Source organism: Prionailurus bengalensis, chromosome B3 (genome assembly GCF_016509475.1).
Source record: "Prionailurus bengalensis isolate Pbe53 chromosome B3, Fcat_Pben_1.1_paternal_pri, whole genome shotgun sequence".
Classification (NCBI taxonomy): Eukaryota; Metazoa; Chordata; class Mammalia; order Carnivora; family Felidae; genus Prionailurus; species Prionailurus bengalensis.
Genome location: NC_057355.1, coordinates 53,217,068 through 53,230,432, shown reverse-complemented (window position 1 = coordinate 53,230,432; position 13,365 = coordinate 53,217,068). Strand labels below are relative to the sequence as shown.

General features: G+C 40.9%; 1 protein-coding gene across 1 annotated transcript in view; it reads right to left on the bottom strand.

Annotated features, from left to right (window-relative positions):
• Positions 1-12,470, bottom strand: part of LOC122468647 (aromatase) — a 39,957-nt gene extending 27,487 nt beyond the window's left edge. The window contains exons 1-2 of the mRNA XM_043555430.1: positions 10,420-12,470; positions 4,275-4,425 (exon numbers count right to left, since the gene is read on the bottom strand). Coding sequence (XP_043411365.1) covers positions 4,275-4,425; positions 10,420-10,564 — 296 coding nt within the window. The 5' untranslated portion in view covers positions 10,565-12,470. The remainder of the gene's footprint in view (positions 1-4,274; positions 4,426-10,419) is intronic.
• Positions 12,471-13,365: the final 895 nt, after the last annotated feature.

The following is a 13,365-nucleotide window of genomic DNA, read 5'->3' as shown; positions in this document are numbered from 1 at the left end:
CAAACTCCTTGGAAGAGTTGTATTCCTCCTGTAGCCTCTAATTCTCTCTCCTCATTCTATACTACAGTGAAACTTTTGCCCTCACCACTCCATTGAAATTGCCAAGGTCACCCATGTTGCTAAATGTTGCTCAAATCTTCTTCCATTAACCTAGTGCTATCTGGCATGTTTGACAATTCCATCCTCCCTGATATACCCTCATCACGTGGCTTTCAGACCACCATACTCTCCTGGTTTTCCCTTCTCTGGCTGTCCTTCTCAGCCTCCTTTTCTAGTTTCTAACTGTGGTGGAGGGTCAAAAGACTCAGACCTTCCTTCACAACACCCTACTCAGCTGTACACTACACATATCAAGTCAAAATATCCCAAATGGAATCCCAATTTCTCCCCGTCCCGAACTTACTCCACCTACCTGAGGTAATGATACCCTCATTCTTCTAGGTATTCAAGGCAAAACACTATGCTACCACCTTAATTCTCACACCCAACATCAATCTCTTAGCACCTTATTGACTTTGCCTTCAAAATATACCTAGAATTTTACTTCTTACCACCTCTACTGCTCTCATGCGGACCAGACACCATCATCTTGTCTAACTGCCCTCTGTATATTCATCCTTGTTCCTTTAACACCTAGTCTCAAAGAATGTGGGTAGAATGTGGGTAAAGAAGTCAGGAGTCTGCTGAAACATGAATGAGTTAGATGTGTCACTTTTCTGCTCAAACTCTTCAAAGGCTTCCCATCTCATTGCAGGGTAAAATTCAGAGTTGTTACAATAGCCAGCAAGGCCCAATATTATTGACTGTCCTGATACCTTTCTAGTGTCATCTCCACTATTCTTCCACTAGCCACACTGGTGTCCTTGTTGTTACTTGAACATTTCAGACAGGCTTCCACCGCAGTGGTTTGCATTTGCTGTTCCTTCTGTCTGGAATGGTTTTCCTCTACATCTCTGCATGACTCCTTCCCTCACTTCCTTTAAGTCTTTATTCAAATGCTGTCTTCTGAATTAGGCGTAATTCAGGCCTAATTAGGCCTATCTGAATTAGGTCTTCTGAATTAGACCGCCTATTTATAATTGCACTTCCATCCCTGCAACTGGCTGTCCCCTAATTTATTTTCCTATATAGCACATATCTACCTGAAGATAGTGTGAGCAACTATCTTGGTTTGCTTGGGACTGTCCCAGTTTTAACATTCAAAGTCCCCCATCCCAGAAAACCCCCTAGTTCCAGGCATACCAAGACAGTTGGTCACCCTACTGATACACTCATTTATTGTTGGTATATTAACAATACAACAATATATTTCTCTATGATGGTAGGAATTTTTGGCTGATTTGCTCATGATACCCAGTGTACATAGTTAAGTTCTCAATAAATATTTAATGATTGAATGGGGGGCAATAATAAGTTAGGATCATCCAGTGCTTAGTATATAGTAAATTCTCAATAAATGCATGTTAAAAGAATAAATTAATGAATTTCCTATAAATTTACATATGATTAAAACAGATACACAAATACAACCCTAATTAGTATGTTAATTACTATATGACCATAATTAGCATGTTAATTGCTAACCCCCTTTATTAATGCCACCCACATTCTTTTTTTTTTTTTGTATTCATTACAAAAACTGATACATACACACAACATAGAGTATCATGGGCAACATCTGTAGACCCTCATTAATTTAGAGCTTACCTGCCTGGGGAATTGTGAGTGCTTTTTCTACGGATGCCCAGATGAACCTTCCCTCAGAGTTCAGAGTTGCTCAGGCAACATCCTGGAAGCACTCAGGCCTGACTCCCCCACCCCCCACCCCCGCCGTGAAATTCTGCAGCCCCCACCACTTCAAGACTATGCTGGTAGGAAAAGTTGGGCCATAATCTCTAGTCAGCTGTAATGACTAGAGATCTCAAACTTTTCAAAAGAAAAAAACCTGGCAAACTATTCAAATAAAAATAAAAATCTTTCTGAGGTCCAATTGGGGTATTTTCAAGAGGCACGGGTAGTTCTGGAAGGGACCTGAAGAGCAGGCGAGGGAAGGAGATGGGGACAAACATGTCCTATTCCTGCAGGGAGCTCAGCTCTTAACAACAAAATTGAGCGCTCGAGGCAATTAAGGAGAACACAAAGACTCCAACCAGTGAAAAGCAGGTTAGGACAGGACAAGAAGAGAAGTGGGAGAGCTGGGGGAGGGGCGGGATGGGTTGTGTGTGCATCTTGAGCATGAATCAGCACCTGAGTTGGTCAGGGTTGCTAAAGTCACTTTCCTCATGAAGACAGCAGAGTGGTCAGATGCCACCCTGCACTGTAACAAGGATCCTACTTCAGGAATGGCTTTGGGCTTCCAGGACTGTATCTGGTGAGCCAAGTATGTAGTATCTAAGAGCTATTTCTGTTTTGGTCCTCTGGGCCCTTGCCACATTCTTCACTCAGGTTCTTATCTGACACTAGCTCAGCACCTGAGCTAGACTAAAGAGTAAGATGTTAAGACGAAAGCACTCCAGCCCTGCTTATTGGCTCCCTTACCCCCAAGGAGAGACCCCTTTGTGCTGGAGGCAGCTTACCTGCTCTCCCGTCTCAGGCTCCACAGCACACTGGAATGACTTGGGGAGCTCTGAACACTACTGGTGCCTGGGTCCCACCCCCAGAGATTCTGAAAGCTGGGGTGTGGCCTGGGCCTTGGGGTTTTTATAAGCTCCCTGTGCAGCCAGGGTGAGAACTACTGCTCTAGATTCTGAGCTGTAGACGGATATCCTTTTGGATAAGTATCCTGCAGGTCCCTTTACCTGTCTGCCAAGTAGCACTGGAAGGCAACTGGCTATGCTGAGGGATGCAAGAGCAGGGCCAAATGGGCCAACGTCCCAAGCCCCCATCAGTCTCAGGACATGTTGAGACTGTATTCAGTTGCCAAAGTGATTAAAGTATTGGATTTTTAAAATGAGAACGTATCGGGGTGCCTGGGTGACTCAGTCGGTTAAGTGTCCAACTTTGGCTCAGGTTATATCTCACGGTTCATGGGTTCGAGCCTCATGTTGGACTCTATGCTGACAGCTCAGAGCCTGGAGCCTGCCTTAGATTCTGTGCCTCCCTCTCTCTATCTGCCCCTCCCCTGCTCATGTTCTGTCTCTCTCTCCCTCTCTCAAAAATAAATAAACATTAAAAAAAATTTTTTTAAGTGAGAATGTATCAAACTCACCTAAATTTGGCTGACCAGAGCTCAGTATCCCAAGAGAAGTAAAATCTAAGGATAATTATCGGTCCCCCACTCCCTTCTTTCAGTTATTTGTTTCAAAGAAATGGGCTCAAAGATTACCGTGGTATTTATGAAATGGTGTATATCAGCTTGGCTTGAAAAAAATCCATGTGGTTTCCAGAAATGCTTCACTTACCTCTGGGCAATAGTCTGTATATCTGGACAAATAATTCTAATTCATCGGTAAAACCCTAGTTGGTCTTAGTTCTGGGTAAAGCCCTGTCAGAGAATCTAAAAACTCATTAATGAGATAGGTTGGCATATAACATTGTTAAATATCTAGTAATAATAGATGAAAGTCTAGTGATATATGCTTTCTTTGAAATTCTCCATGCTCTATGATCAGTAAAAACGAAAACTAGTATTTCACAAAGCTAGTTCTCTGTAGTCGATGCCTATTTGGTTAACCCTGGATGAATTCAATGCTAAACTTATCCAGAGAATATAACAAGCTATTTTTTTTAAATAGGCAATATTCCTGATTTTTTTTAAGATCACTCAGCTGAGATACTGGCACACAGTCGTAAATACAATCAGAGCATTTGAATAGCATTTTTTTCTACTCTTTATCCTGCTAGAGGTGCTCAGTAGCCTACTATTAGAAGCACATTAGCAAATTGGTACTGATTTCTTTCTCTCAGGTGTTTTGTTTTGTTTTAAATGCTTACTTATAGAGAGAAGAGCAAAATCTTAGGAAAGCAGAGAAGATAATGCCTCTCCCTAAAGTATGTTTTATCAAACCCAAATCATCTGGAGAGAAATTTTGAATAGTTTCCCACCTTTCCAGAGTGCTTTATCTGTGTACCTCTGGTGTTAGGCAAAACCCAATTATTTCATTTGTATATAGTGATAGATTTTCACCTGGGAATTGCCCACCTCCATTTCAGTAGCAAAAACATACCCTTAGAAACAAAAGGATCAAGATATCAAAATAAGTTTGCTTGTTACTTAATAGGAAAAAATGCAGCTTTAGTTTTAAAAATATGTCTCCAATTCTTAACAGACTTACTTGCTAATAATGAGTGTTTCCTCTCCACATATCCAGACTCTCATGAATTCTCCATACATCTTGTTGTAATAGTTACAGGCACTGCCAATCCCCATCCACAGGAACCTGCAGTGGGAAATGAGGGGCCCAATTCCCATGCAATAGCCAGGACCTAGGAAAGGGAAAAGATCACATTCAGAATTTTAGCAACACCAGAAAGAGCAACTGCTTTATGTTACTGCTATTCTTGTTCTTTAATATCTAAATGCTCTTTTACATCTTCTGATGTGTATCTGTGAATCACTAAAAACCCAAATAAGCTTAACATGTGAAAACAGTAGTTCAGTGTCTGTACCATGCTAGTTCCATTTGATCTTAATTCAGTCTGAATGAACCAGGGTATGTGTCTACTATTTTCTCGCCATGTTAAGCAGTATCAGTGAGTTTCAAATACAAGTCAGTCAGTCCATCTATTTACAAGCATGGAAGTCAGGACATGTGACAAGCTGACAGGTCTATTTGGCTGCCGAGTTTTGTCTGAAAACTTTTGGTTTGGATCCCCAGCTGACGGAATGGGAGGCTTAACATGAGTGTGTAGTTTTGGTGTAATTTTTTTTAATGCTTATTTATTTTTGAGAGAGAGATCGAGCATGGGCGGGGCAGAGAAAGAGCGAGACAGGGAATCTGAGGCAGGTTCTGCTCTGACAGTGTGGGGCTTGGACTCATGAACTGTGAGATCATGACCTGAGCCAAAGTCGGACACTTAACCAGCTGAGCCAGCTGAGCCACCCAGGCACCCCTGGTGTAATCTTTTTAACTGACAGACATGGTCTGCAAAGATAATATTCAAACAGAGAATATCCATTTCTTTTTTGTTTACCTTCAAAAAGGACTCAGTTTAAGAAAAGAATCCTAAGCTAAATCTCATAGATAATGAATCTGATCAATGTCTAGATTAGAATTTGAGTCCAGTGATGTGGGTTTACTCAAGAGCAGTGACTTCTCATGTCCTTGCTTATGTAGACAATGGCAGAACTGTAAAGAACATAAATCCAGTAAAAACTGGGGAATTCGCTGCTGCCTAGACCAGAGAACAAACTTGCTAGCTTGATTTTACTGGTGGTGGTAAAATGTTAGAAACTTTTCGCAATGGTTTTTGTGAAGTAGTAGCTTTTCTAAATCTTTCTCCTTTACTTTCATTCTGTCAGTAAAGTATGAAGCTGCCATGCACAACTGTATGAGGCATGTTCTGACTCCAGGGGCAAGAGTTGTGTAAATAATCTAGATAATCTAAGCTTTTGCTTGAGTCATCTAAATTGCATGTTTAGTCCCAAATTCGGCAAATAAGATTTAGTCCATAACTTTGCAATACCTGGGTTAATGGGAATAAGACTGTCAGCTTTTTATTTTTTTCTTTAAAGTGAAGGTCTTGGGCATTATATGTAGAACCAAAACATTTTCAAAGGGTTCTTCTTAATCTTATGATTGTTCCAATAACACTGAATTATAAGTAGATGATTGGCTTTATATTAAAATAATTTCATTAAATTCTTCAAAAGATTAAAATGAGCAAATGTGAATATGTATTTCCTTAGAATGTCATCAGATATACAGATCTCTAATCAATTAAGCTGTGCATAATAACAAACTATTTTGCTGGCTATTTACAGCTTGAAACATTGTAGATGTTTAATAAACGTTTCCTGGGTGAATTGTTTAAAATTCTTTTAAATGTTTATTTTTGAGAGAAAGAGAGAGAGAGAGCACAAGCAGGGGAGGGGCAGAGAGAGAGGGAGACACAGAATCTGAAGCAGGCTCCAGCCTCTGAGCTGTCAGCACAGAGCCTGATGTGGGGCTCAAACCCACCAACCATGAGATCATGACCTGAGCCAAAGTCGGACGCTTAACCGACTGAGCCATCCAGGAGCCCCTCCTGGATGAATTTTTAAAGTTATTTACAGATGTGTGTATAATATGAAGGATGAAGTTTTAAATGTGATCCTCATTTAGAGTATTTTAGGTTGTATTTACATTTTGATAAAAATGGAAACATATCACTTAATCATGTACATTTAGTCCATAGGAGGTCAAACATCTGGCTATTTGGGAATAGCCTTATTTGACAAACATTTACTTACATAATATGCTAGGCCCATGAAAACCAAAGGCATGCAAATGAAAGGCTGAACTCTTTACTTTTTATCTAAAAGTTTGGTGCCATATAGAAGGTCTTGCTATTGGGGAACCACCATTCAAGTTTAAAATATGACAGTGCAGATCTCTATCCACTAAAAAAGGGAGATTCGATGAACTTTGCTTAGGTTGAAAACCTGGGTGTTCTAACCAGAAAAGAATCCGAGTTTGGGGTCACTGCTGACTAATCACATGTCAGCTTAATTCATCCAACAAACACTTACAGAGACCCTGCTAGGTATAGACACTAGCTACAGGTCATGGACAGGAGATGCTGTGATAGGGAGAGGAGAGTATGTGGAGGGGGGAGGGGGAAGTACTATACCAAATAATTACAACACAATGTGAGCCTTTCATTTATACGTATATCTTATACCCTCCAGCTGAGAAAAGGATGCTTTAGGAGGGGAGAAACTTTGGTAGGATATTAGGTAAATATTCTGGTTTCATCCACATTAAGCGGCTCTCTGCTTCTTAGATTTGAGAATGCGTATCTAGGCATGCAGCAATTGTGGGAGCCTCTTTCATGCCCAAAGAGGAGCAATAAATACTGCACTGCATTTTTGTGCAGAAACAGCCTCTGGGAAGCCAATAGCTGGGACCTCTCACCCACTGTCCTGATCAAGAAGCTGTTGCATTCCATGCTGGGTATACGCCCTAGAGAAACTTGTGCACGTGAATGTTCATAGCAGCATTGTTCACGATATCCCCAAAATGGAGACACCCAAAGATCCACCAACAGTAGCATCAGTAATTAAACCATGAAATGTTTGTGTGACTGGATACCATATGCACTGTAGCTGCATGTTGCAATGTGGATGAATCTTAACAAACATAATATTGAGCAAAAGAAGCAATATAGAAGTAATGTCGGACTCGACTGCTAAAACATTTAACACCAGGCAAAAATTAATCTGTATTGTTTGGGGATATGAAATTAGGTGGCAAAACATGAAAAGGCAAGAAAGTGATTGTCACAAAATAGAAGAATGTTTACCGCTGGGGATGAGAGAGGGGGTATGAGTGAAAAGGCACAAGAGAAGTTTCTGGGATGCTGCTAACATCCTGTTTCTTGTCCTGGACTGTGATGACATATCTATTTTACCTTTCTGTGAAGTTGTTTTTTAGTGGGAGTTAGGGGAATGTGTTGCCACGTCCTTTTTGCAGTGCCGCCTCCGGGGATGTGGTTCCTAAGTCAGAGAGAGGCTCTATGCGAGAGAAACCATGTGCAAATTTGGGGATGGCTATGTGCCCGCGGGGAAAGGAGAGCTGCCAGGGGCCAGGTAACTGTGGGTCCTGGGCAGAGATTGGTGAACTTGGGGCAGTTTCCCAGAACTGACACTTAACAAAACCCCCAGGTAGGAATGACTCTGTCCTCCCCAGACTCCCATAGATCTCGCAGTACTAAGTCACCTGCCTGTGGGTGCATAGTCCCGCCTCTGAACACAGCGGGGCCTCTCAGGGAACGTGGATCAAGGAACTTAGCTCTGAGTCTCATTTTCATCGCTTACTAGCTGTGTGCCATCTACCCTCTTTAATCTCAGTTTTTTCATCTGCAAAATGGGCATAAACACACCTACCTCACCACAATGCCGTGAGGAGCACAGGAGAAAATGAATATGACACTCCTTTGTAAATTGTAACTGACTTAAGGGCTTGTGTGTGGAGCGGGGGCAAGAGGGGAAGAGGAACAGAGGGGCAGAGGGAAAGGGGCAGAGGGAGAGAGAAAGAATCAAGCAGGCTCCACACTCAGTGGGGAGCCTGATGTGGGGCTCAATCCCACAACGCTGGCATCATGTCAGACACAATGGACTGAGCCACGTAGGCATTCCTGACTTGAGGGCTTTTAAATCATTATACCTTCTTCACTCCCTTTGGCTTTCCCTGACCCTGAGCTTCTCCCAAACCTGTAAAACTAAGAGCGCAGAGAACCAGTGATTCAAGGAAACTGGCAAAAGGAGTTCAGAAGTACTGGTTGGGAAGAACCACCCTGACAAAGCCAATTGTCTCCCTTTTCCTCCCCCAGCCAGGAACCAGGGACCTTAGTCTGTGCCACCAGAGCTCACATTTTCAAAGGGAGAGCATGGGACCACAAGATCCCTGGCTAGCAAAATGATCATCAACCTGGGATTCAGGAATTCTTGGTTGCCTCCCTGCCACCCATCCCAGCTCCCACTTTCTTTCAAGCTGAGATGCTGACAAATCATTTCCTTTCTCTGGGTTTTAACCCCACACCTGTAAAATGAGGAGTTTGAACTCTGTGGTTTCTTATACTTGTCATGATGGTTTGCTTGGACAAGGCAGTTCATTTCTCGGGGGCTCAGTTTCCCCTTCTGTCAAATGAAAGGGTTCGGAGTCATAACCATGGCTTTCAATCCTGATTGCTCGTGAAAAATCACCTGGGAAGATTTTTTTTTTTTAAATATCCACATGGGGATCCTGCCTCAGATGTGGCTGAGAACCATAGTACTATGCGATCTAACTATCAGTGTATGATGTCTGTCCCCAGGCCAGGAGCCTAGGTGGCAGCTCACTCCTGTCCACCACCAGGCCAGGAGTGGTGGACAGAGTGAGCTGCCACCTAGGCTCCTGGCCCAGAGCTTCAGGGATGCCAGTTCTTATGCTTGTCCCCCAAAGGCTGACCTCCTTCTTCAAAGGTCCAAGGGACTTCTTCCAACACTTGCAACATAAACATCTGGGGGAACTTGTTAAAAATACTCCCCACCTCACCCTCCATTCATGGATCCTGACCCAGGACCCCACTGTGGAAGAAGTCCAGTGAAGAAGGGGCAGTGTGGGGAAAGGAGTTCAGGTTAAAGACCATGGAAGAGTCTTCCCTCAGACCTCTCAGGCCGTAGAGAACAACATTAACTGAGTGCTCTATTTAATTAGACATTAAAGTAACCTAAAATATCAGTCTGAGTCAGATAGACAGTTCTCTGGAAAAATTTGAAGCATCCAGACATGAGGCACTTTGCACCAGCTTCATACTCCTACCCTAAATCATGCTATAATGAAGGCCACCACACTTGGAAGTGTGTAATGACTATGCTTTTCATATCCTTATCAGATATCTCATGGGACTGGGAATGGATGTCTGCCATGAAGAATTTTCACTGAAAACTGAATAATAGTCGGGTATTTCTGATATTTCTGAATTAATCTGATAGTGTGGAGTGGTGGGAGTTCCTACTGGAATTATCTGGATAATTATATTGTACTCTACTTTTGATTAATCCATAGACCTTGCTGAAGATTCTGTCAGGGAATGATATTCCAAGGGAATCGTAGTGGCCCCCATTTTTCTTCCACTGTCCAGGTCCCAGCAAGCCCTTATTGTGGCACCACCATCACACTCATCCCCAAGAATAAGAGAAAATGAAGAGTGAGATAAAGAGAGGGAATACGTTCAAGAAAGGAAGAGGGCAGAGCACATGGATGAGGCAAAATAGGAGGCAGAAGAAGAGGAGTATAGAAAGCATTCCAGGGGCACCTGGCCGGCTCAGTCAGTGAAGCGTGCAATTCTTGATCTCAGGGTTGTGAGTTTGAGCCCCCCACTGGGTGTAGAGATTGCTTAAGAATAAAATTTTTTTAAAAAAGAGGAGGCATTCCAGAGACATTTTTTACCTTCAGAGCAAAATTAGAATGAATTTGAATAATAAAAAAAATACCTGGCTTACTTTTGCTTCACTTCATCTCAAACTTAGAGGATACTTGTGCCAGGTCTACTTTACCAAAGCAAAGTGCAGAATGGAAGGGATCATCTGAGATATTTTTGAAATTCTTTCATTTGAAATGTGCAGCTAATTGGAATAAAATTTTTCACCTGGGTTTTTATTTGCTAACATTGCCATGGGCTTCAGCCATCTCCCTGGGTTTGCTCTTTGTCCTTTTGCAAAATTTTCTTTACCCTCATGGACCAAAAGACCAAGTACATAATCTCCTTAGTTACAGAACTAAATGACTGACTTACCTGGTATTGAAGATGTGTCCTCATAATTCCAAACCAAAAGAAGAAAGCCAGTGAGCAGCAGGATTGGCATGGTGGCCACAGGCATGACTTCGGGCATCATGCTGGTGATGTTGTAATGCATTGGGTTCAGCATTTCCAAAACCATCTTTTGTTTCTTGAGCTCAGGAAAAACAATTTAAAGCCCTATGTAAATCAGAGCAGAAAAAAAAAAAAGAAAGAAAGAAAGAATATCTAGGACTCCTGTTGGTTCAAAGGGTGCTGTACGATAGAAATCAAGCATTTTGTTTTATAATGTGATTGGACACCTAGACAAGACAAAATTGTGGTTACAAGTCAAAACAAGCAAGCCAAAGGGAGATCTTTTGGCTTGAAGTGCAGCATTTCTGACCTTGGTAGAGTCTCAGGTTCGTTTAGACGCTTGGTCTGATAGAACCTTATCATCTTGCCCTTGAGTGGGTAGAGTGGCTGAATTCCCAATTGAGAGTCAAATTTCTAACCAAAATACAAGAAAATGAAGCTCATTCCAGAGGTGGAGTCATTCTGTGACTTCATCAGCAAATATTGTTTAGGCAATCTGTTTCTTTTGAAGCCAAATCAATTTTTTAAAAAAGTAATCCCCAACTCCCTTCCTTGATCAAAATTACTTCCCCCAAAGAGTAAGCTTCTCCAGCAAGAATGAATTTCTTGGAGATTGTTGAGGCGTCCTCAGAGCTTCTTATTAGGTTGTTCAGTGAATTCAGCGTGACTCACTCAGGATAATCTTTTTCTATTGACTTTAATAAGGCTAAAATCTCTTGCACTATGGCCTGGATAAAGCAGTGCCCATGGGGAGCAGTGTCAGCATTAGTAGGAAAGAAGAATGGGAGAAGAAGAATAAAGAGAAGGAATGGGGAAGGAGGAAGGAAAGAAAGGACAGAAAGAATAAAATCCCATCCACAGTAGGCTGTGGCCTCTTATGTTTTGCCCACAGCAGCTAACCTCCTATGCAAGAGAGTTTTTAGTTTGATTTGCTGGTTCTGTCATGTTTCTCAACAATGTAATGTTGAGTCTGTCTTTTCAGTAAGGTTTTCTAATACCAGTACTCTCAGAGGAAAGTTTCAGGGATGGAGGTTTGTTGAAGAGACCTAGATTGAATAAACTTGTATAGCCAGCAAGAGCGACCATTCAATGCACTCCTGGTACCAGATGACTGCTCCAAGGATTACCCTTCCTTGGAAAGTGACCTTAGTTTGCAGGATTTATAATGGCTCTGAAACAGATTTTGGCAGGATCTCATCCAGTAATAATAGTTCTAGATTTGTAACCAGGGCTTCTAATTGGATTTCAGGTGCTCTCTGAACTTCCTGACATGCTGCATAACATGTTGTATCTGCTCACCTGAACTTTTAGGGGGAAAGAACTTTCATCAGATTCTTAAAGAGTATGTAATTACATTTCTCCTCTGATCTATATGATATCTTAAATATCCAGTTAAAAACTCATTTCTGGCAATTACATACATTTCATAATATAGTTGAATTCATTCAGTTGCTTGATTCATACTGTTGATTCATTCTATTATTCCACCATTTAAATAATTATCAACAGTTAAGTGCTTATCAACAGTTAAGCACTGAAAATGCTTGCACATATGTTGGGCAGTTTGTTTGTTTGTTTTAAAATATATATAAGCTGAGTCTGAAAAGTCAGCAATGTGTCATCATCTGGTTCCTTTGTTAATAAGTTGCTGCTCTGAAGAGGTTGAATTTTTAGGTATTTAATTTCCTAAGTGGAATTTTATATCATTTTGAGTAAGCTCCCTGTGACTTTATGACAGCCAGGACCTTCAAAGTTTCCATTTATAATGATGAAACCTGAAGCCAATGTTAAAAGCATAAGTGAAGAAAGTGATTGAGACAAAAAGAAGGAAGATATCCCAGAGGAAATGATCCTGGCAGAATATTTTACATTAAAGGAACTCTCAGGAAAAAAAAATTAGTAAAAAAACTCTCAAGAGCTACTTCATAACATTGAAATCACAAAAGGGTACAATGTTGGAAGCTGATGCAAATGTATAAAGGAGTATGACGATTCTTGAAGGCATAGAAAAGATGCTCCTACCACATCATAAGTTATACAAAGAGAAGGCAGCAAGAAATGTTCAAATACTCTCAAATTTTTTGTTTTGTTTTGTTTTTACAAAGAAAACACTTTTTAAAAATTTCAGTGTTTCTAATGTTTAAATTATGGTATATTATAATTTTTGTCTTACTATTTTTTGCATTTCCATATATGCTTAAAACCTATAGAAAGAGAGTTTTTAATGTTTCAACAAAAATTTTAAAAGCCATGGAATACTTGTATTTTTCCTCTTGATTTTTAGTGTTACTTGACAGTTTCACTTTGCATGGTCATTTTTATGGTCTTGCAAAGCAAGACCGTGTAAAGCAAAGACTGACTGTATGTCTAAATGGTTAATACGGCTAAGAAGCCTCATTGCTCATCTTTCCCAAAAGTATGTCCTAAAGATGCCTCAAAGAATATGAGATTTTTTTTAGTGCTTACTATTTTTTGTAGTGTCTGCTATGTGTCAGACATTGTTCCAAGTCTTTACCAATAGTAAGCCTTTTATGTTCACAACAACCCTAAGCTAATTAAGACAATCCCCATTTTGCAGATGAGGAAACTGAGGTGTAATAAATAGGGCACCCAGGTTGTTTGTTACAGAGCTGGGATTAGAACCCATGTGGTCTCTCTCCAGAGCCCATGCTTTATTTTTTTTTCAAGGTTTATTTGAATTCCAGTTAGTTAACATGCAATGTAACACTGGTTTCAGGTGTAGAATCTAGTGATTCATCACTTACATACAACACCCAATGCAGAGCCCATATTCTTAATCATGCCGTTTTGATGCCTTATTGTGGGATTTATTTGGTCTCTACAATCAGGAACTTTTCAATCCTAAAC